Source organism: Egretta garzetta, unplaced genomic scaffold (genome assembly GCF_000687185.1).
Source record: "Egretta garzetta isolate BGI_Z169 unplaced genomic scaffold, ASM68718v1 scaffold4, whole genome shotgun sequence".
NCBI classification, from domain to species: domain Eukaryota; kingdom Metazoa; phylum Chordata; class Aves; order Pelecaniformes; family Ardeidae; genus Egretta; species Egretta garzetta.
Genome location: NW_009259329.1, coordinates 550565 through 573902, shown reverse-complemented (window position 1 = coordinate 573902; position 23338 = coordinate 550565). Strand labels below are relative to the sequence as shown.

At 46.3% G+C, this 23338-nt stretch overlaps 1 protein-coding gene across 1 annotated transcript in view; it reads right to left on the bottom strand.

Annotated features, from left to right (window-relative positions):
• Window positions 1-22786, bottom strand: part of LOC104124402 (fibrillin-2) — a 121153-nt gene extending 98367 nt beyond the window's left edge. Inside the window, 3 exon segments of the mRNA XM_035892341.1 lie at window positions 2700-2798; window positions 5013-5095; window positions 22617-22786. Of these exon segments, the coding sequence (XP_035748234.1) occupies window positions 2700-2798; window positions 5013-5095; window positions 22617-22786 (352 nt within the window).
• Between the last annotated feature and the right edge of the window lie 552 nt (window positions 22787-23338).

The window sequence follows — 23338 nt, the reverse complement described above, 5'->3', positions numbered from 1 at the left end:
TCAATGCATTCAGCGAGGGGTAAGGTTTAGTGAAGCTGAGAAATTTTGGGACTTCAGGGTCTGGACATAAGAAGAGCCCTGATGCTCATCCAGAAACTTTCCAAGTAATTGGCAAAGACCATTCCTGAGCCCGCACAGAGCAGGTCCCATTCCTGGCTTCTGCCATGATCCCAAAAGCCCCGAGGTCCCATTGCCACCTGACTCATCTCCAAGGCTGGCACCGTTAGAACCCCCTGCAGACTTGGATCCCAGAAGAACACCTTTCAACCAAGAATTTAAAGGCCTGTTACTCTTTGTCAGGATTTTCCAGGGTAGCAGAGACCAAAGTTCTAGGGAAAAAAAGAGAATGACAGCTCGCCCTAATTAACTTTTCCCAGGATTAGATTGGATTGGGTTAGTTCTACCATTTATTTTAAATGATCAGTGGCTCCAGCTGTAGCGGAGTTTGCAGGCAGGTTTTCTGTCTGCTTACTGACTACTACTATCTAAGCAGTCACTTGCAAATTACTCCTAAAATATCTTTACTCCCCGAAGTAGGAAACCAAGCTTTTTGTTATGACAGAGAGAGGCAGAGTGGCTTTTATGGCCTCTGGAATGCGCGATTTGTCTGCTTTACCTCCCTGAAGCATTCATGATAAATGCAGATCCAAACATCCCCACAATGAATGCCAGATTTGATGAAGCCCCTGCAGAGGAACCTCTCCCCCTCGAGTGCCTGCTGAAATCCACCCCAGGCTCAGGGGAATGCCAGCTCTGTGCCCAAATGTATATACTGCTTACAGCATTCCTTGCATTCCTCCGTGATTGCTAACACATGGACCCTCACTCCAGAAACTTTTGTGTCTCCAGCACCTTCCCCTCAGCAAAGCACAGGGAAGGTCGGCGGAGCAACGCACGCAGAGGCTCCGGTGCTGAGCACTTGCTGGGGACATCTGCGGGGCTGGAGCACAACGTGGCACTTTGGAATCAGATTCTGGGAATTTCCTTCTTTGAGTCACACCCTGAATGTGGTTTTGAGGTTCGGGGGGGGCTAGTTCTCTGGCCTTCGATCAGATGCCTGCAAGTCACTTTATTAACAATAGCTTGCCTACAGACGGGCAAGAATGGAAAATAAATTTCTGGGTTGTCTCTAGCAATGGCCGTCTGAGACCTTAAAAGACTCTATAAAATCCCATTAATTTCTGCATTTTACATAAGGTTCTAGCAAAATCAGCCTTCTTAAAACAATACTGGGCCACAGCTCTGTTTCTTTGCTTGCAGGATTTTTTTGGGGGAGGGGGCTGGTGCGTTTGAGTAGTGCCATCATGCATGGGTGGACTGCTTATATAGTCAAATGGTCACCTGGTATCAGTGCCCACATTTGGAGATCCAGAGTGCGGGCCAGCCCCCATTCACACAGAGTTCTTGCTTTAGAAACAACTGAAGCCCTTTCAGGCAGACCTCTTGGCTCGTGCATAGCCTGCGCTGACCCAGGGGGATCTCTGTGCTGGCTTACAGGAGCACGGGTGGAAGGGCTTGCTGGACATCTCCATCCAGCCCCCCCCCCAGATCAAGCTGACCATGACTTTCTCCAGCTTCAAACCCCACAAGGAGGGCGATCCCCCACAGCTCTGGTTACCTGTGCCAGCACTGCACCACTCTCCAGCTTCAGAAAATTGTCTTCATGCCTGAAGATCCCAAGCTTGAACATCTCAAGCGGCAACTTGGTGGCCATCTGTTACGTGACCCCTGATTCGTATCCAGCCTGGTGTCTACCATAACTCCCAGGTCCTTTCCAGAAATACAACCCAGTGGAAAAGGGGGCAGAGAGGAGCAATAATTCCCTCCCAGAAAGCAGACAGGACCATTAGCTACCAGGATTTAGGGAGTGTTTTCTGTGCAGAGCCATGTGCTGCAGGGTAACAGTGATTGCAAGCAGGATCTGGTCTCAAATATGTCCTGCAGGGACTACCAGAAGGATATGGGAATTGCTTTCTGGATATGTGACTGTCAGGCTGCTGAGTCCTTCATAGTCTGTTTTTCAGAAACCTCAGCCACCCAGTGCTTTTCTCAGAGCTTTTCAGATTTTTGTCCTGAAGGTCTGAGATGGGACAACAAAGCAGAAAAAGTGGCAATGCTGTTTCGACATTCCTGGCTCTGCCAGTGCACAACTTCGTTGGGTCACTGCAGTTTGCTAAAAATGCTGGGCAATTCTCCTAAGAAAAACTTAATAATTTTTCCATCGGGAAAAAAAGAACTTATTGGGTTAACAAAAGCAGTGACAGATTTAATTCCACTTCAAAGAATAGTTGGGGTGGAGGGACTCTTTGCTTAGGGACAGGGTTTAGTGGTGGGATGGCAGGGTTAGGGTAATAGTTGGACTTGATCTTAAAGGTCTTTTCCAAACTAACTGATTCCATTCTATTCTATTCTTTGGCAGCAGTGTCACTATCTGCTGCATCCTGTAGGATTTCTTATACCAAAACAGCAGAAATTGTGAGCAGGCTGCCAGTTTTCTCCAGGTATCAGGGGCAGTGAGGGCCCTTAGTAAAAGCACCACAAGAAATGAAAGTTTTCATGACCACTGCCCAGTTCAGATTAGAACCTGGCTGCCAAAACACAAAATATTTCAGAGATTTCCTTTCATTGTGACTGGGAAATTTTTGAGAGAGAACATAACTACTACAGAGGAAGGAGAATCACCAGCAATGTTCTCTTACCTCCAGCTGAGCCACAGTTGGGAGAAAGTTGTCCATTGGAGCACGTACACATGTTTGGCCGTGAACAAAATCCATCACCGCAAGAATTCCTGCAAATTGCTGGAGGCAGAGAAGAACACAGTGATTAGCACAGTATGCTACTCTGTGAACTTGCTCGCAGATGGGGTTTTGGCTGCCAAAAGGGTGTGAATTCAGCTCTTTTAAGTACAATAACCTGGGGAGGAAGCTGGGGCACCTCTTAAGGACCCTGGCGTGGGCAGTGCAACAGTGGGAAGGACCCACTTGGTCACAGGGAGGTTCTGGAGACGTCCTCCTTTTATCGCAGGCTGTGGCTGGTCCTGCTGCCACATTGCTTTTTCAGCAGCAGAGGATGGAGGAGGCACATGTCGCTACTTCTGCCTGCTAAAAATGTTTCTCAGCAGAGACAAGTGACATTCGCACCGAGCCAGGCTGTTCTTTTCCTTAAAATTTTTCTGTTTCCATGAGGCATTTTGCAGCCCGTGGCTCTGGCATTGAGGAAACTGGCTGTTACTGAGAGAGATCTGTTGAATGCGGGGCTGAGCTGGAGATGCATCAGCAGGATGCCTTCATATCAATCCCCATCCTTTCTTGCCTGGGACCCCTGCTAATCTCTTCCCCTTCCTGTGCCATGGGAGCTAAGAGCATAGCTGGCAGTATCGTCCCACCTGTGTAAGCACAGATTTTATTAGAGCCCCATGAAAGTATCTCATCTCTGTGTGTTTTATAAATACAATTACAACACACAGGCCCCCGAGGACCTCCAGCCCAGATGGCATGTTTTACAGTTATGAGAAAAGTCAGCAGACAACCCCGAATGTCGCTAACCCCGCATGCCACTGAGCAGCTATTTGGCCGCAAGTTCCTTAACCCTTCGCTGCAGCCAGCCTTAAACTCAAGCCTTGTATCCTTGGTGGGGCATCCACTATCCATGGGATGGCGAGGAGGATTTTGTGAGTTTGCCTCCCCTTTTGGTGGGGAAAGGAGAGGGCATAGAACCATCTTACCATCACCCCAGGGCGAAGTCGGGTGCATTTAACTCAGATGCATTTAACCCTTGAGCCATCACACCTCTTTATTGCCCTTCTAGGTGAGTAAAATGCCATTCTCTGGCGCTGGTTACTCATCGTGTGCAAGGAGAGATCAACTGGCCCCATCGTTCATAACACAGTAGACACCACTGCCTTTGAGAGGGGAATATTTGCAGCTCTGGGCTTAGCTTTGTACATTTGAGGTCCCAGACAGCTCTGTATTAGGTAACACGAGGCGTTTCTCTCTAAAATGGCTGAGTTTTAGACTCTGAAGGCGGAATTATGTCTGAAAGATGTGACCTGGATTATGTGGGAGATCCCACTACAGGAGCTCATTGTTTTCCTAAACTCAAAACCTCCCACTGTCAATTTTATTTTTAGGAAGTTTTGGAAAAGGACATTCACATACAATTCCATGTGTGCTCTAATTTATCCAGAAAGCCAAAATACTGGGCGATACAAGCATCCCATAGTGCTGTCTGCTATTTTGTATGTGCAGGTTATGGTTAAAATCTCCAGGACATTGGGTATTTACTGTGTTCCAGTATGAAGCACGACCAAATGCAGGTACCATTACCCCCATTGTCTCCAATGAAAATTTCATTTACTCCTGAGCTGACTTTCACTTCCCATGGGAGCGTCCTCCAAAGGGCAGGCTCCTTCATCTCCCTATAGCTCCTGCATCTAACCTACAGAAATGCAAAACATCAGCCCCTGAATGGATTTTATAGGTGTATATCAGCACTTGAGAGTGCTTTACTCCAACTAGGGAAGCTACCTGCCAAAACAGAGGTGTGATTTATCTAAAGCAGCACCCTGCTTTGGAGGGCCACTCAAAGAAAGATGCAAATTCCTGCTTGTAGGCACTGTCTCATGACATCATGTTTGCAATGTCAGCATCTAGCTGTTGTTCCAGCAACGGACTGAATTATTTCATCTAAACAAGCAGCTCCAAAATAACTTTCTCAGGAGTCACCAATAGCTTTCCTTTGAGGCTAATCTTCCAAAGCAGGCACACAAACTGTCGAGCAACAAGGAACACAGAGGCAATTTGGCAGAAGATAAAAGGCCATGCGCTAAACGGGAGCGATTGCAACCACCCTGCTTTAATCCAGACTAGCAGAGATGAGAACTCCCAGCAATCGCGGCTCCTGTCCCAGGGGATTATGAAATGTTCTGTCATCTGCTGAAGCGCGAGCTGTGCGTTCCTTCCCACACGGCCATTAGATCCCTTGGCACCCTTAACAGGAAAACGGATACTCACGGACAATGCACTGGTTCCCTCCAGGCAGCGTTTTCCAGCCGGGGCAGCAGTAGGAGTGGAACCTCGAGCCACAGACATTGGGTCTGAAAATTAAAAACAATTTTTTTCCCCTCTGTATCTGTGCAGTGCCACTGGATAAATTCAGCACGTATCAGCGCTGTAGGAGAGCAATTGAATAACCTCATGTGCAACAGTTCTCTGCCAAACTCCATTCCCCGTGAGTTCGAACCCACCAAAAGGAGCCACGACACCTTATTTTAACCAACTGACTTCTGACATCCCTGTGAGGAATGCTCTGGGGCTCTGATCTTACAGTGACCCTCTTAGGACCATACGGAGGAGCACAGTCAGGTCTACGCTGACACAAAGCCAGAGCACAGGGCCATAGAATCATAGGATGTTTTGGGTTAGAAGGGACCTATAAAGGCCACCCAGTCCAACCCTCCCGTGCTCAGAGCCCTGTCCAACCTGACCTTGAACATTTCTAGGCATGAGGCATCTACCACCTCTCTGGGAAACCTGTGCCAGTGTTTCACCACCCTCATCATAAAAAATTTATTCCTTATATCCAGCCTGAATCTACCCTCTTTTAGTTGAAAACCATTCATATAATTCCTGGGGGCTAGCAGTGGGTCAAATGCAAAAGAAACTCAACCTTTGAGATAATTAAAGCCTGTAACCATGTTCTTCTAAGTTGTCCCACTGGCCACTTGGGAGTACCCACAAGGTTAGACACAGTAGTTGGAGACCTGCATTTCCACGTGAGGAGGGAGAGACCTCAATACCAGACAACCCCAGAGACCAGGCAAGTGAACGTCTTGATAACCCAAACAGGAGAAGGACGGCTGTCCCTTGCAAACGGCGCTTAGAAATGCTGTTTATGCATAAGGTGGACAAAGTCCTGCTCTTCTTTTCTTACTCTGCGGTTAACAAATTCCTGCACACCCCAACTTGTCCAGCAGACAGGCTCCCCATGGTTTTCTTTGTTCTCATTTGTTTGTTGGATGGCTCAATCAACGTCACATAGCAAAGACAGCAGGAAACCCAGCCTGAGCATACACCTCAGCATGGCATTTACACCATGCTGTGTCATGCTACGCATCCATACATGAACGAACAGACTTCCCAAGAAAAATTCCCCAAAACCCCATGAAAAGCACAAGCCTATGTAACGTTCATACTCTTGTGACATTGTCAGGTGTGGAGTCATGAGAACGCAGCCCCTTGCAGAGATGCCGGGACTCTAACGCCAGATCAGACAGATGGGGAAGGCAGTAGAGAGGGAAGCGTAAAAAGAGAGTTAGACCTTGCCTGAACCCTGGCCAGCCACCCTCCAACCTCTTCTTGGAGGTTTGCTGAGGGATCATGTCTTGTAGAAAAGCATGAGAATTTGAAAGTCACCAGCAAAAGAGCATACACTGGAGGTTTTCTAGGGAGTAATAACGCCCGCTGTTAAAACTCTGTGCTTTATTTTGGGGTCTGAGTCTCTCTAGCTTCTACTTTCAGCCACTGGATCTTGTTCTATGTTTGCTTGCTGGATTGAAGAACCGTTTGTTAACAAAGTCTCTTCACCCAGTAGACCTGCATAGGTTGTTACATCCCCTTTTAATTTTCCCTTGTGATAAGAGAAGGAAAATATCAGATTAGTTTGTCAGGATCTATTGCCCAAATTTTCTAGATCCTCATTCTAGTTGTTACCAAGTTATACATCAACCACTTCAGCAGATTGCCTGGGGCTGGTGGTAGTAACTGCCATCCTCATTACACAGACAGGATGGGATTCCGTGAGTGAATCAGATCTGGCATTTTCTGCTACACAGCTTGGAGTGTTTCTGAAACACAGGAGGTTCCACCTGAACATCAGGGAACACTTTTTCACTGTGCAGGAGACTGAACAGTGGAACAGGTTGCTCAGAGAGGCTGTGGATTCTCCATCCTTGGAGATATTCAAAAGCCGTGTGGATAGTCCTGGGCCACCAGCTCTAGTTGGCCCTGCTTGAGCAACATGGTTGGACCAGATGACCCCCAGAGGTGCCTTCCAGCCTCAACCATGCTGTGATTCTGCAAGTCTATATTCACTGCGGTTCATTTCATTGTGAAATACAACTCCGCAACCATCAGCATCTCACAGCTACCCGTAGAAATAGCTCCAGCTCTATGGTGCATGGGAGTGAAGGTAGGGATTTAGCAGACTGGAGCAACAACAATATCTGATTTTTAAAAACTCCAAAAGAAGTGGTTGATTTGTTTGGGGTTTTGTTTATTCTGAATATGAGTTGATTCATCCCTCATCTTCAGCTAGATCAGCAAATTCATTTCATTTTCCAGGGAACAGCATCTTTTTATTTGCCCATTATTCTGCCACCAGCAAGGAAAACGGGTAAGGCAGGTACTGTCTCTGCTTCCCTCCATTCCTTTAAAACAACATCCCAACCCTTGCCTGCAGCTGCGTAGAAACTGCTTTGACCATGGATGTTTCTACTTCCCTCCCACGTCATGAAGTGCTTACTGCCAAACTTGCCCTGCTCGTCCTCCCTCAAACCCCCTCTGTTAGAGTAGGTCTGACGTTAGCCTCTTGTCCTGAACTTGCCTTTGTTTCTGCCTGGAAATTTTCCCCGAATGGTGAGGACTTTTTTTTTTTTTAAGGATTTTCTTCATTTGGTTGACATTTTCAAGTCCCTGCAATGAGCCAGGAGTGGGAAGGCAGAGGGTACTAGGATAGCTGAGCACCCTGGGCACTCTGTAAGGCTCATCTACCAGATTCCAGTCTGGATTTTGGCAAGAACTTGTAGTGCTTTTAGGGCAGAAGACCCTTTTGTGGCTGGGAGAGAGTAGTAGATCCCAGAACACCCTGAATCAGTTACCCAGGCATAGAGGTCTTCCATCTTTAGCATGATGGCAGTAGACGCACAGGAGATACGGAGAAGACACGCGGCAAAGGCGAAGCACAGGTACGACGTGTGCAGAAAACAGGCAGCAAACACGAAGCAGACACACAGCAGATAGGCAGCGGGTATACAGAGGATGCGCGGCAGATGTAACAGCAACCCAGCGCACGTACAGCCGTCACGCTGACGATGTGCAGAACACATCCAGCAGACATAAAACAGGGACACGGCAGAAGTGCAGCACATGTGCAGACGTATACAGCCGGCGCGCTGCAGGTGTACCTTCCCAAAGTGGAAGAAGTAGAACGCTTTCCCATGGAAAAAGGAACCGGGCAGCGTTTGCGTTAATGACAAAAACACTGAGAGCAAACTCGAAGGAACCTTCTACTAAGCAATGATGCTCCCATGTAAAAGCAACCTTAGCTTCTACTCTTCACGGTGACTAGAATATCCCCGAGCAGCACAGACCATGTTGAACGACTTTCTGTGCAACGTAGGGTGCTGCTCTGCTTCCCAGTTCTCACTTTCCCAGAGCACAGAGTGACCTGTGTAGAAAACCAGTTGCCGCAGCTTCTCTATGTGCTGCATTTGCCCAGTGCTATGTAGAGCCCCCTTCACCAACCCTGCAAGGAGTCAAGGGCTCTGCTAAAATAATTTGATGCTATGGTTGGAGGTGGAGAGTAAATCTGTGTTTTGATTTCAAAAGCGCCTGCGTTTTCCAAAAGCCTGGGCGTCTGTTGCTTCTCTTGTGCTTAGAAGCTAAAAGGAGCCCTTGAATGAAGAGCTGTTTCTGCTGGTATGGATTAAGGTTCCCCGCAGATGGGGGAACATCTTGGGTTGCGGTTCCTGGTTGCACCAGGTTGGATAAAACACAAAGCTAGCCAGGATTGCCACTGACAGTCAAGTGCAAACCTCCCGTCAGAAGCAGACATACATCTGTGCTTGGCATTAACTGGGAAGATAAGTTCACTCTCAGCAGATGGAGGTCCTGTAAAGCCTAAGTTTCAGCCCTCAGGTTCCCAGCGTGCTGGATGGATGGATGATCTTTTTTTGATACAAGGCTCTCCATGCAATGTGTAGGCAGCTCAGACAACTCACAGCCAGGCACCAAATACTGCAATTTGGCTTCTACCTGAATCTGTTTGCTGGTTCCCACCACACAGATGTGAACAGCTACGCAAGGAAGCCATTAACCTTAGTACACGAATGATCTTCTCACCCTGGCCTCAGGCTACTTCAAGCCTTGTTGAAGATTAAAGAATATTATATAGCCATTTCATCAGGCAAAAGAGTAAGAGGGCTTTTTTTTTGGTCAACATCAGTGAAGGAAGAGGTATGTGGCATCAATCCCATAGGCTAAGAGAGAAGAAAGTGGAAGTCAAATGAAATTTATAATAAAGTGGTATTTTTAACTATGGGGGCAAGTACCACCTCTTTCTAAAAGAGCCAGCCAAGGATTTCATCAAGCTCCGTGCAGGGACCCTGGGAGAGGTCCTGGGCACCCTATTGCACAGTAGGCTAAACTACAAGATCACCATTGTTCCTCCCAAACCGAACCTTTATAAGCATATGCTAAAAATTAGCAGAGTTTCAAAACAAAGCATGGGGAGAATCCATTCTGAATGGGTTGAAATTTATGGTGTCACCAAAATGACCCAGAGGGAGAATGAAATTAGATTCCAAAGCAATAGCTCAATAAGGAAGATGCTGTTTTGTAAGAAAAAAGTACCATCTTCAGCAAAGCTGTGACAAAAATGCTTTTTAAAATTACTAGCAGTTATCTCGATCCTGGGAAATACAAACTGGACACCCATGTTCTCATCAGGAAGAAGGTGTGGATAAAAGGCACGTCATTTAGATGTTGTTAAACAGAAAACTGCAACCACAGTTTGTGTTGAAGAGCTCCTAAGAATGGGAAGGTCAAGGTTAGAGGAAAAATCATTTAAATTCAATAAACTTGCCTACAACACTTCAGTTATTACCGATAATCCAAATCCACAGACATTTCAGGACTATCAAGAAACTTCCTAACAATCAATCCTAAATTAGAAATCAAGAGGGTTTGAGGTTTGTTTTTTTTTTATCCTACTCACTCTCAGCTTTGCCTCCTTGCTAGCCAGCAATAGCAAGGAGGTCTTATCCAGCCACGATGCCATCCTGGAGAGACATAGCTGTACTGCTGAGATGGTGCCAACGCTCCTGTGACTTTTCCTTTGGGCGTTAGAGCCATGGAGATAAGAGCTGACATGTTTGTGCCAGTCCTCTCTAGCAATGCTTTCTGGCAAAAGCCTGCACTGCTGGTCCACCCCCATGGTTCAGCTGATGCAAAAATAGAGCTGCTGATGGTAGATCTTCCCTTATCACCTTCTGTGCAGCTGAGGAAAAGGCTGAAAGCTCAGCTGCTAAAGAGAACTGCCGTAATGGAAGTGAATATGGCCAGAAGAATGATGCTAGGAAAGGACAGGGGGAAAAGCAATGCTGGCCATAGCATCGTCTTTGTCCACTTTAAATAAACAATAGGATTAAAGAGATAAGCATGGACAAAATAAGCATGAATTTCAATTGATGGCACCAAATGCTGCCCGCCGGCATTGCCTCCATCTAAGAATTGGGAAATGCCAGGAAAAAAACCCACTGGAACAGAGCTGTGGCCATGTGATGTGAAAATGCGTGGCTGTTAGCAAGAGAAGCTTTTCTCCCAAATCCACAATGGAGTTGGAGGCATGAGCAAGGACTGGGAGACAGTCCACACCACAAGACTGCCCGCAGGCTCGGGGTGCCAGCCTGCCTGTGGGGTCAGAACACAAGCGGCATCTGGCTGTTGCTGCAGCAGCCTGTTCCCGTTAGCAGCCTGGGAAAGACAGCCTAGAGCACTGAATTGTTGCCGACAAGCTGAGCAAGCAGCCGAGAAGGACACGGTCCTGCCAATTATTGTCAGATACCTAAGCTGACCAGAGCAGAATTGTACTCGCTGTTAAAGGTAGGAGAAGGCAGCCAGCACAGCGTGTGAAGTTCAGGCTGAGAATGCTTTGCAGACCCAGAAGCTAGCCAAGAACCAAACCAAGTCACCCTGAGCTTCCTGCTCACCCACAGCTATGTCCTCAATACACGAGTGCCCACGGGTCTTTGTCTGCTCCCCCAGCCATGGGAGAAAGAATACCCAGCTAGAATGAACTCTCCAAACCTTCTTCAGAAAGCTCTGCACAGTCCCTAAAGGGTTGATTTGTGTAATAACTGCTGTGTCCTGCAAGGAGCACTTCTCCTGCCATCCAGCAAGACCCACAGCTAATGAACCCTTGGCTACGTGCAACGCGCACTTTCCAGACAGCAGGAACAGCAGCCCGGGATTTGTCTCCCCTGTCACGATTAATCAGTGCACCTCGGTTGTCACTGGCCTTCAGAAGTGGTATTTCCGTTCCTTAAATTAGAGAAAGACAGGAGTGAATGAAAATTGGTGGCTTGCCAGGGCTGGGGTAATTCTCAGAGATGCTCTGGTCTGGACAGAGATTGCTCCCTGGCTGCTCACATGTTCTTCTTCTCGCTGGCCTCATCCAGGGGGATTCAACATATTTATTGAGGAAGAATTCATTGTAGTTCATTACTTTGGGCCAATTTCCTTCTCACCAAGTGGAGACCTTTGCCCAGTGCCCGAGATTCCCCAAGCTGTGGCCCTGGAAATAGTCTGCTTTGGTGCATGCTCAGTGGTCCAGCAAACGCTTCTCCCAGCTCATCGCTTTTTTTGTGTCTGCCTGGAAAAGTTTGGGTTAGGTATCTGCAGCCTGAGCATGGGGGCCCTTTTCCTTATTTATCACAGGCATTCTTTATTTCCCTCTTTGATACAACCTTAAGTTTCTTCATGCTGGGTGAAAACAGGTCCTCGGTGCTGTGACTGTCTCCTGAGCGCTACTTCCCAAGATATTCCCTGTTCAATGGGAAAGGGAGCCTGAGCTATGAGGGTCTGGCCAGGATCTGCTGCACTGAGCAATGGTTGTCTGGACCAATTTGAGTCTCTCGTAAGGGCAGAGATGCCAACACTTCACATCTCTTGCAGGTCATCTCTGCTCTCTTTAGGGTGATGAGAACAAGTCAAGGTTTACAGAGTAGGTGCTCTCCGAAATTCATACTGCTTTGGTTTTTTGTAAACTTAAGACTTTGTTAACAAAAGTATGGCTTGTACTTTTACCAAGTTCCAGATGTAAGTCAGGCAAGCGACCAAGCACAAATTCCTTTTTCCCCTAAGTGTTTCAAACAAAACACTCAGTAAAAACCACCCTCCTGCCCTGCCAAAGTACAACCGTGCAGGCTAGTAGTAGGGCTGGAGCCCAGTGTTGTATGAAAGGCTGAGCAGCAACTTTCCCACCAGCACACAGGATCAACACCTGGTGATTTCACCTGGTGATTTCAGGATGAGAAACACCACAGCTTAAACTACCCAGCCACAACCCAATGATCAAACAGGGAAGAGACTTAATCTGTGCTACTGCTCCTCAAAATAGGTGGGACAGATTCATCGTGGGAGAGTCCACAACTGCAGCAGACCACATCCTGGGCTAGATTGGGAGAAGCATGGCCAGCAGGTCCAGGGGAGCTATTCCTCCCTCTTCTGCTTGAGCACAATCTGCTAATTTTAGGATTCTATTAAGCTTGCCCAATCTCAATTTTTCCTCTGCTCTCCTCCTCTCTTTGTATCTTGAGAGACATGAAAATCTCTGCTCTGCACACACACACAGTTTGGGGTGCAGCAATTCTGACAATTTGTATGGGATGAATGGAAACCCCTCAGCATGCTTATAGTCGCTACCTTCCCTGTCCCTTATTTTCAGGTTTTTTTTCTGCCTTCAAGTCTCAGCTTAGAAATATTTATGGGGAAATCAAGTCATCCAGCAACAGATTTGGCCAATTCTCAACGCTCTTCTGCTTGTTCAGCATTAGGAATGGCCATCAGCCCAAATACTGCTCTAGATTTCCCCAAACCATTCGGAGTTACCCTTTGCTGTAAATTCACCAACTCGGTGACAATCTAGCTAATTCCAGGGTAGCAAGGATTTCCCATTTGGTACTGCAAAAAGGAGGGCTGTCTGCTATCCACAGAAGAGCTGTTTTAGGGATGAGACACAGAGGATGCTTTTTAGATTTGCCCCCCTGCAGCCTATTCTCTTGTGATCAAATTCACGCCTGCGCAAAGAGTCAAATAAGAAGAATTTGTATCAATATCACCACTACATTCTCTGGTCTTATATGACTTAAGCACACGGCTTTTCCAGGGACGACAATCCTACCTCTCCATCAGAGCTGGAATTTTTTCCCTATAATTCAAGATTCCTTTAGGTTTTGATCTTAGCCTCTTTGCTGAGCCCCAGGGATCATCTCTCACAATAACTGGGGAAAACCATTGCAGGCATCGGTCACCGTTTGTCTCAGTGGAGATCACCAAGGGGGACAATAATTACTGCCAAATGTGATGGTGGTTTTTGGTCTTGCATCTCCCCACCCAGAGGGATTTGGGATTGTGTCATGGCATGAGAACAGATTTGAAACAATGCTGACTTTTGGGTCCTTGGCCTAAAGGGGAGCATATTTGTGTCCGCCTAGTTCTTGATTTACCAGATCCCTCAAAGGTACTTCAACTATTTATTTAAGTGATTTATCAGTTTTACGAGTCTATGTTCACTGCATACATCCCCAGGCCTACATGTGTTCATACAATGGATACAGGTTGATAAGTAATTTGTAAAGGAGAAAGCAGAGCAATACCACTGGAGAAGCCATTCCTACCCAGGCAACCCCTGCTTAATATAAGGATATCAACTCCATCCTGCCAAGGAGATGCTTAATTCCTCCCACCTGAAACATCATCCTCTTGTTCTGCAAAGCAGCCCAGCATCTGTTTAGCTTTTAGGAAGGAGCTCACGTCCCAGCAATTTCAATTATTTTTGGTTCTAAGAATGCGGCTTTAAAGGTGCAGAGATGCTAACCGTTACCACCAGTAGAAGTCACACACCTTAAAACTGCTAGCAGTGATTTTGCTGGGTAAGATCACAAGCACAAATGAATTCAGAATTCAGCACATCCTGAAGCTGTTTGCTGAGCTGAGCTATGGATCGCTTTCCTAAGGCTCTCAGCAATACCTGTAATACACGACTGTCATACATCTGTGGCAATGGAAACATTTTTCTCTGATCTCACCAAAGCCGCAGTGGAGCACCCCAACCCCCATCCCCAGGGATAAAGATGGTGTGAACTGATGCACAGCTCCCTCCTGAGCAAACCCAGACAGCATTACTGAGTGCTCAAAGGCCTGGGAGGCCTCCCTCAGCCCTATGAGGATGGGCTGGGAGAGCTGGGTTTGTTCAGCCTTGAGCAAAGGAGGCTCCAAGGGGATCTCATCACCACGTCCCGGTACCTAAGGGATAGACACAGGAAGATAGAGACTCCCTTGTCACAAAGCACAGCTCCCTCCTGAGCAAACCCAGACAGCATTACTGAGTGCTCAAAGGCCTGGGAGGCCTCCCTCAGCCCTATGAGGATGGGCTGGGAGAGCTGGGTTTGTTCAGCCTTGAGCAAAGGAGGCTCCAAGGGGATCTCATCACCACGTCCCGGTACCTAAGGGATAGACACAGGAAGATGGAGACTCCCTTGTCACAAGGAGTCCCACGGAAAGGACAAGGGGGAATGGACAGAAGTTGCTCTTGGGAAGATTCCAACTGCACAGGAGAGGGAAATTTTCCCCCATGAGAACAGTCAACCATCTGAATAATCTCCCCAGGGGAGGGGTTGACTCCACCACACTGGACGCTTTCAAGGTGCAGCTGGACAGGGTGCTGGGCCTTCTTATCTATGTTGTGCTCTTGCCTAGAAAGGTTGGGCCAGATGATCCTTGTGGTCCCTTCCAACCTAGGATTCTATGATCTCTCTCATCTGTGCTGGCCTGGTCTCGGCTTGAGCCCAGACTGAGTAGCTGGGACTTGGAAGACCTTGATATAAGATGCTCAAAGAAAGCTGAGCCTTTCAAGCACCTGAATTCAGCTGAGGATCTTCCTCTGCATCTCTCCTTAAGGAAACAAGGAGGGCAAGGAAGAGGTGGAAGAGTGCATTGCTGATGGCTGCTCCTCCTAGAACCAAGGAGGGGCTCTGGACAAGAAAGATTGATTGAAGTGAACAGAGACAACTTTTTCTTGGTTATTTTAGTTAAGAGAAAGGAAGCCTTAGTTTAAGTAGTTTTTTTTAATCTCTGATTTTATGTTTTAGTTATTTTTTCCTAGAGAATGGATGACCTGAAACTAAAGATAACCTTGACACCTAATTTAGCACTTTCTTTAATTAACCAGGAAAATATATGATATCAAAATATATGCCTTTTAACTGCGCAATTAGGTACTTTCAAACAAAGTTACTCAGGTGTTTACTGTTTTCATTTTTACATTATCAGAAAAAGGGGAGAAATTAACTTATTTTTTCCAGAAGGTTATTACATAATACATGTTAAATTGTCTTTGAATGGAAATTGAAACAGCATTAAATGGGCCTTTTTAATGTTTGATGGTACTTCTCCTGTCTCTGTGCCCAGGGCTGAATTTCCTACTGTAATTCAGAGCAGAGGCAGCTTTGGGTGCCTGGGGGACAAGGCTATCGCAAGCACAGAGATGCAGTCTTGAAAGATTACAGATCTCTGCATCAGCCCCCTTTCCTTCTCCTGCCCAGACGCAGCCATCAGCAAGGTCATCAGTAAGGGGACGGAGCAAGAGACAACGAAGGGAAATCCATCAGGGACCTCTGGATCCCCAGTACAAAACTGCAGCCCTGGCTCAAAAATACTCCTCGCACTCAGGCAGAGGTGTCCCAGGGCACCTTGCACGCGTGGACTCCAGATGTACATAAAAAGAGAAAAAGCCAAGCTGAGAAGGTTCCCTGGCTGCCACCAAGGTGACTAGCTCACACCAAAATAAATCTCTATGCTGACAACAAAGTACTGCCCAAGTTTAGGTGACCCGAGCCATGCAAAGCTGACTCCAGGGTCGACACTTCAATTTTAGCTGAAAATTATGGAGGAAAAAAGAGAAATGGAAAAAAAAAATCTTAAGATGCATGATTATTATTCAGTTTCATGAAAGGAATGGAGTAAAATGCAAGGAAAGTCTTACAAAGACCATACAGGTTTTGGATTCCATCTACTGACGTTAATGCCAAGTTCAAGCCCAATAATGTTTACAGTTTTTTATTTTTTTTTTAGCAAGGGAGGGTCTATAAAATCTTTTGTTATACACCATTTCTTTATCAATAATACTATTTTCTCCCCTTTATTCAGATCCTCACACATTTTATATGACTGATAGTAGGGAAAAATCTTTGTGCACATTTAAGTTTAAATCTTCTATATCAGCAAGGAACCATAGAGAAGACTTTCCTTTGAAAAAGACTAAAAATGCAACTGATTTCCAGGAACTGCTTAACACTTTCATTTGGAAAGCAGCATTACCAACTCTTCCATCTTTTTTTTTTCACCTAAATTCTGAAATAAATCAAAACTTCAAATCCAGTTCTTAAAACTTCCAAACAAAACTCATATAACCCATTAACTTCTACGCCAGATAATCTTTTCCCATGCCAATACTTGCCTTCACGTTTCTTGCCAATAACAAGAGAAACCAGCCTAGGCCAGAAGTCCAAGATCAACCATTTCACAATATAAATCAAGACATAAGGAAAATTTAGGAACAAGAGTCTTAAGTCAGAAGTTTCCAGCTACTGCCTTAATTTTGTTCCTTCTGTTGTTCGTAGTATTTAGCCTCTGGCTTTGTGGACAAACACCAAGCTTTACGTGTGTGGAGTATGTAGACCTGGAAGCAGCAGAGATGTGCTCAAGAGGTGACTGGATCGTAGTGACAGAAGCTCCAGTTGCACCTTTACTGAAGTGATGTACACTTGCTCTAAACCCGGCTTTAGCAAGCCTTGGAGCACAGAGACCCGCATCCTGGCCAGGCCAGGAACACGGTGGGAGAAGACAGGAAAGCTTTGCTAGGGTTTGACCATGCTCTTCCCTGCCATGTTCTTCCTCATCATTTCTAAGTGGAGATGCCCCAAAGCTACCTCCTTGAAGATGGAGAGTCCTCCATGCATCCATGAACATGCATTTCACCATCTTGTAAGGAAACCAGTACACAGCATAAAATAGAGTAGTTCAGCTGGAAGGGACCTACAACAATCATCTGGCCCAACTGCAACGACACATGGGCAACCACAAACAGCACAGCCCATTTCAGACAGCAATTTTTAATAAGTACTGGAGTCCTGTTGGCACTCTAGCTACACATGCCTGTAGTTTCAGCTGGCGTAGTTGGTGACATACCCCACAAATTTGCTTTTTTAAGTATTTAAATCACCATAGTTACAGGGTCTTTTTCACAAGCAACCCACACGATCAGTAGGACAGAGCCTGGTTGCCTAAACTACAGGATTAAGTTAAGAAATGGGACATTTTAGCTTCCACTGCCTCTTAGTAGCACCTTGATTCTTACTCTAAACAATTTTATCTTTAAGGGAGTTTTCTACAACTTCGAGGCCAAGAAATCAATTTTTTATAAGGAATAAAAGCTGAGTTTCTGCATTTAAGGGCCTCCACTCTGGGACTTTGAGGAAATCAATACCTCTCACCAGATTTACAGTAGCAGCGGAGATGGTAACACTGCAGAAAAGATTTGCTGACTCCCACTTAGGGTTTATTCCTTTCAACGAAGTCAACTTAAACATTATGCTTGAACTTGGCAGAGGCAGAATCAGGACCTGGATCATGAAACATCTGACAGGGCTGGTTGTATTCTGGGCATCAGCTCTTTTTAAAGGCACATGCATCCGATAAACCTAAAGCGAGAGTGAAGAAAATGACAGTTGCTGCTGGTCCAAAAAACCACTTTTGTAATTCCTGTACTAAGATGCTTGTGGAACTGCAACGTCAGGGATGGAGTCAGATTAAAATGCTGATGGAAATCTGCTCTCTGTGCACATCTCGGAGCGAACTGTGAAAGCGGTGAAGCTCATCTCCGCTATGTCCAATCTCTCCTTGATGTTAAACATCATCCCAGTGTCAGCTCCAGTTTAAACTGGTGCCACATGGCCCAGAATCATGGCTTTCCCTCTCCGCTGCATCTGAGCTTCCAAGCTTAGGGCGGTGGATGGAGAGTCCATCTACACCCCAGCAGCTCCTCCTCTGCGGGTGTTTTGCAGTTGCAATGGGCCTTTCCTCTCCATTCCCCAGCGACAAGTTGGAAACTAAGAAGGTGTCAAAAATCTACAGGAGAGCAGCTTGGAAACTCCTCATATTCCCTATTCCCCACAATTAATTTAGACACCTCTCTGCCTTTTTGTGCAAGTCAGAGCAATGGAAGAGGTATGACAAATGCCTCCCCTCTTCATCCATCTTCTCAATTGCAGTGGCCATTTCATAATTAATGGGCTTGACATAATTAGTTGTATTTAAAGCCAGGCTATAGCTGAGCCTTTATCCTTACTTGAAAAAACAGGCAGCCGTGAACTTACAGGAAATCACGCTGCCAGCAAACAGCTCAGCCAGCCGCAGACTAATCATCTTTTCTTTCCCCTTTGTTAAACACATTCTTGCTCTTGGAAACTGTTCAATAGTTCATTAAACTAATAATCCCTTTCAAATCCTGCCACATAAATGGATTTGTCAGTGCTGTTCCTTTCAGGAGACGGTCATTTTAAATTGTCTCTATTTTAATGAGTTTAAGGACAGATTAAATCATGGCTTTGGCTGTGATTTATTGCTCCACATTATTAATTATTATTTGTAAAAGCATTGGTGAATAACGGGCTTGTTTATTTGCATTTATTTCATGCTTTGCATGTATTTCATACTTGCCCCTTTATTCAAGGAGATGGACATGGGAACAGAGCTCCAAATAAATATGTTTCCAACAGAAACATATACAATTTTTCCTCCTGCAGTGCTGCAGCCTCTTTTACCAACAAGACATCTACAACTGCCCTCGTGCACAGCCAGTTCACTCCAGGCACCAGCAAGGAGAGCTTGTGTTGGTCATGGAGCTGCTAGAGAACGGTTTCTTACTACGAGCTCCATGATATTAAGATATTTGTGTATTTCTATTAGGACTAATGGACCAAGACTGCACCCCAAAGTAACTTGCCACCAAAAGAGCAGATAGCCAGTGCTGCTTGGGCTTACTCAAGACTTTCCTGGGAAGTTATTCGTGCTATGTGTAGGAGTAGAAGGTGTCTCAGAGAAAATGAAGGAAGAAGCACCGAATACATCCGGGTATTTGATTCTTCCAGAATTGGTAAAAGTTTCTCTATAAAGACATCTGGGTCACACTTCTCTCTGCAGTTCTGGTGTGATTCTAATTTCTTGCCCAAATTGTGATAGAACACTTTGGGAGCAAAAGTATTTCTGCCATGGACAAAAGGATCTGCAAATGGCATTGTTAACATGCTAAAAGGCTTTAAGATCTAGCAGGACAGAAGGTCTCAAGCAGAGCTTGTGAAAGGAAGACACCTACTAACTTATGTTGGGAACACAAATTATTTCAAGGAATAAGTAAGCCCTGGGCTACAGAAGGTTTCCACAAAGGGGAAGAGGAAGCAGAAGTTTGGGTTCTGCACTGCATCATCATTAGATTTAACCAGCAAATCCTCAAAATCTGTTTGTCCACTTCTTCCCATTTGGAAGGATATGCAAAAAACTTTTGAACATTCTCACAGAAATCAGAGTGTTCAGGACGGTGGCTGGGGGTGGTGGCCCAGGGCTCCCCAGGGAAACTGCCAGTTCAAGCCCATGTGATGCAGCTAAGCTTCGCTGTATTTTAATTCCAGTTCTATTTAAATTCCTTTCATGCAAGCCTCAGAACCAAAGAAAGTCGCAGAACTGAAGATATTTCAGATGAAAGTTGAATTGAAACTGGTGTATCCCTCTGAAAAAGAAAGTTGTGGGTCTCCAAAAGCAAACATCAAAGCAAATATTTAAAATGGTGCCATAAACTATTAAAAGAGACACCACAGATAAAGGCATTTAGAGGTTCTGATGCACATTTAGAGGTGTGGTATTCTAGAATAGATGATTCCACAAATCGCAATAGTCAAGATAAGCCACTTGCATGCCCACATTGTAAAATAACATCAAATTTACAAAGACAACCCTACCTTCCTTTACGTTTAAAGTTGCACCAAGAAAACTCACCATTCATTCATTTATTTTGCTACTGCAGTGCTAGTCTGAGTAAACGAAACCTTAAACTATGACTTATCTGATTTTCCCAACTAAGTGTATCAAACGCCGTTAAATTTCACAGCAGCACAGAATCCTGATACCTTAAGGCAGCAAAACCCAGGTCAGGGAAGATGTTGATCCACAACTGCAACTCTCTGTAATTATCTCAAGGCAGAGCATAAAGGATAAGGGACTGCACTGTTTGGATAATCTACAACAAAAATTACAGGGTCTGTGGCACCGCAGGAGATGGCTTTCACCGGTTGCCAGACCCATCTACAGCATTGCAGCTGGTGACATCTGTAGCTGCTTTCTAAGCCCAGCAGAACACTACTTAAAACATCACTCTTCAATAGATCTCTCATCTCAAGTGGTTTTTATCTGCTTGTAAAATAGAGATTTTTTTTTTTAAAGAGAGCGATTGCTGAAGGGCTAGAAATCCTGAAGGAGAGATTTGGACACAAAACCTAGGAGACTGGCAGGGTCACTTGACACGGAGCATGGGAAGCGCCTGGGGCAGAAGCTCCAGCCACTCTCAGTTTTGCCAGCTCCCCCGTGTTGCCCCTACAATTCCCTCCCTTGAAACAAGACTGTTCTCCCAAGGGCCAAGAAACAATGATTCTTCGGTTGTCTTAAATTACAGTTGCACAGACCTTGCACTGGTCCCAGTGGCTTTTTTGCCTTTTCCTACAGCAATTGCTTCAGAGGGCATGGGGAAAGCAGAAGAGCAGACGACAGAGGTAGCAGTGTGGTCCTCAGCTCCCTGCAGGCCTGTTTCTGATCCTGCCTCGAACTTACTGTGTGGCCTTTAGGAACTTACCCAATCGATAATTTGGTATTACTTTACTTAAATATTGGTCCACGTCTGAGACTTTTAAAGTAGAGAAGGGTTTTCAGAAGTCATTTCTAACTTGGGAGTCTGGGCTTCATTTTTAAAATGCACTTGGGATTTGGACCCTTTGGACTCACCAAAAGTCAGAAGGGTTTAAGCTATAAGTCATTTTTGAAAACAGGATCTGGTCACCTAAATCCCTGAGTGCCATAAAACCACTGGACACCAGTGACCTTCTCTCAGGTCCTGGGGGGAATGGAAATACTCAGCGTTTCCTTGCTCTGCCCTTCCTTTCTCTTCACAGGGCTGCGTGACAGCAGATTATCCATGCACATGCCAACTCCTTCCAATCCTTTCTATCCCCACTACAAGCACAGTAATCAACCACATACAGCCCTGGGCAGCCCAGCTGAACAAGAGTTTCTGAATCTGGTAGACTGTCACCCCATCCTTTTCAAGAAGTGGCCTTCATCCCCCTTAGTCATAAAGATTTGGATGTTTTATCTGAGGGATGACGGACTCAAAGAGAGGAGCATAGCAAAAGTACTTATGGGTCATATTGGGGGAGGCGCAGGGATGTCCCTACCCTGCGAGTGAGCTAATGGCTGCTTTGGGCAGCTAGTTTTGAGAAGGCCAAACCCGCAGGACAGTTGCTGTCCATCTTTTCCAAATCCACCGTAGCAGGAGGGAGTGGCCACGCACGTTTGAATTCCAAGAGCAGACACCGCCAGCCCCACGGCCCTGCCCCTGGCAGCTCAACGGCCAGGCTCTGTGTTCCAGCTCCAGCCCAAACACGGCACACTTGACTGTCTGGGCTGAAAGCACAGCACTCCATCCCATTCAAGAAGCATTCCCCAGCAAGTGCCGGAGGACTCTGGCACAGCCCAGGCTTCGCGCGCGTATCACGTTCTGCTCTGATTCTGCCCACTGACACACAAACACTTTCCAAGAGCTACAGCCAGGCAGACTTAAAATAACCCAGAATCAATGCCGGGGCCAGGAACCATCTTGAGAGCGTGCAAATACAGCTGAGCTCCAGCACAAGCTTCAGGATTTTCTAGCTGAGCCCTGTCTCCCTCCTCAGGTGGAAAACGCTCACAGGTCAAGCTCTCGCACTGATTTGTCTATAGATGAGACCACAAGGCACAACAAGGGACGTAGTGTCCGATGCCTTCCCGTTAGCAACAATCATCATGTAAAAGCAGCCATCAGAGGCAATAACCTTGCAAGACAGCCCAGAGCATCGACAGGTAGCAGAGAGCCAAAGACAACTCTAGGGTCAGAACCTGAGTTGGCAGCATCCCCACTAGCGACGGTGGCAATCCCAGCCACAGCCATCCCTCCAGGTAAATGCCCAGCGTCCCTCTCACAAACAGGCAGGGTGCGGGTGGCTCTTGGACATCCTGGCAAGTGAGCTCCAAGGTGCTGCAATCCACTGAATAAAGCAGCAGAGCTCAGTGCACAGCTGTGGGAGTCTGCTTAGCTGTCCCCCGTGACACGAGCTTTCCTCCTACTGTAGGTCTGCAAGGCAGATTCCTTCCTGAGCTCAAGGAAAGGACAGAAAAGGCAATTCTGTAAGCGTGTCTATGTGCTACGACAATAAACCAAGTTCTGCTTTGTAAAATAGAAAAGAATATTAAACGTACCCTCGTAAAGTGTCTTGGCCTCTTCTTCTCACTCTGTTTGCTGGCTGTCTTTCCTCGTAGCCTGCAAATCTGTCTGTCTGCAAGTCCCCTTCATATTGACCCTGGGCTTGTTCCACGTACATAACTGCTGTACATCCCAGCATGAACCTGGCCAGCCATAATACCCCCATGATGGCACGGATTCCTCAATTCCCCCGGCTGCCCCGAAAGCTTTTTCCAGCTGGAGGGTCCCTGCTGCCTTGGTGGAGGATGGTTTTTGGCAGCAGCCCCTAAGTGCCAAGGTGCCGTCCTGCCGTTCCCTTTCTAGAAGCAAAGACAGAGGGAAGAGAAAGAGAGAGACACAAGCGTTCTTAAGGGCTTTCACATTTTTAAAAGGATTGATCATCCCAGGCAGCCCCTCCCCAAAGTTAATACAGTGGGATCATGCAGTCACATTGAGCGTGGCTCCTTGAACATGCACCCGACATGTTCACACTGTCATTCCCTACCACAGCGTTGCCAAACCTTTCTTTCCCAAGAGCTGGAAACCAAGAGAAGGCCTCCAAGAGTCACGGTTCTGCCCTTGCATGTATTTTCCTGCCCTCCTGATGGAGAAATGGAGGGTGACAAAAGCACATCTGTCCCAGGCCTGCCACAGTGGTGGGTTACAACAGTGACCTTGGCATAGCGCCTTGGTTCAGAGGAACAACAGGAGGTGCAGGGCTATGAAGCTAGAGGAGACC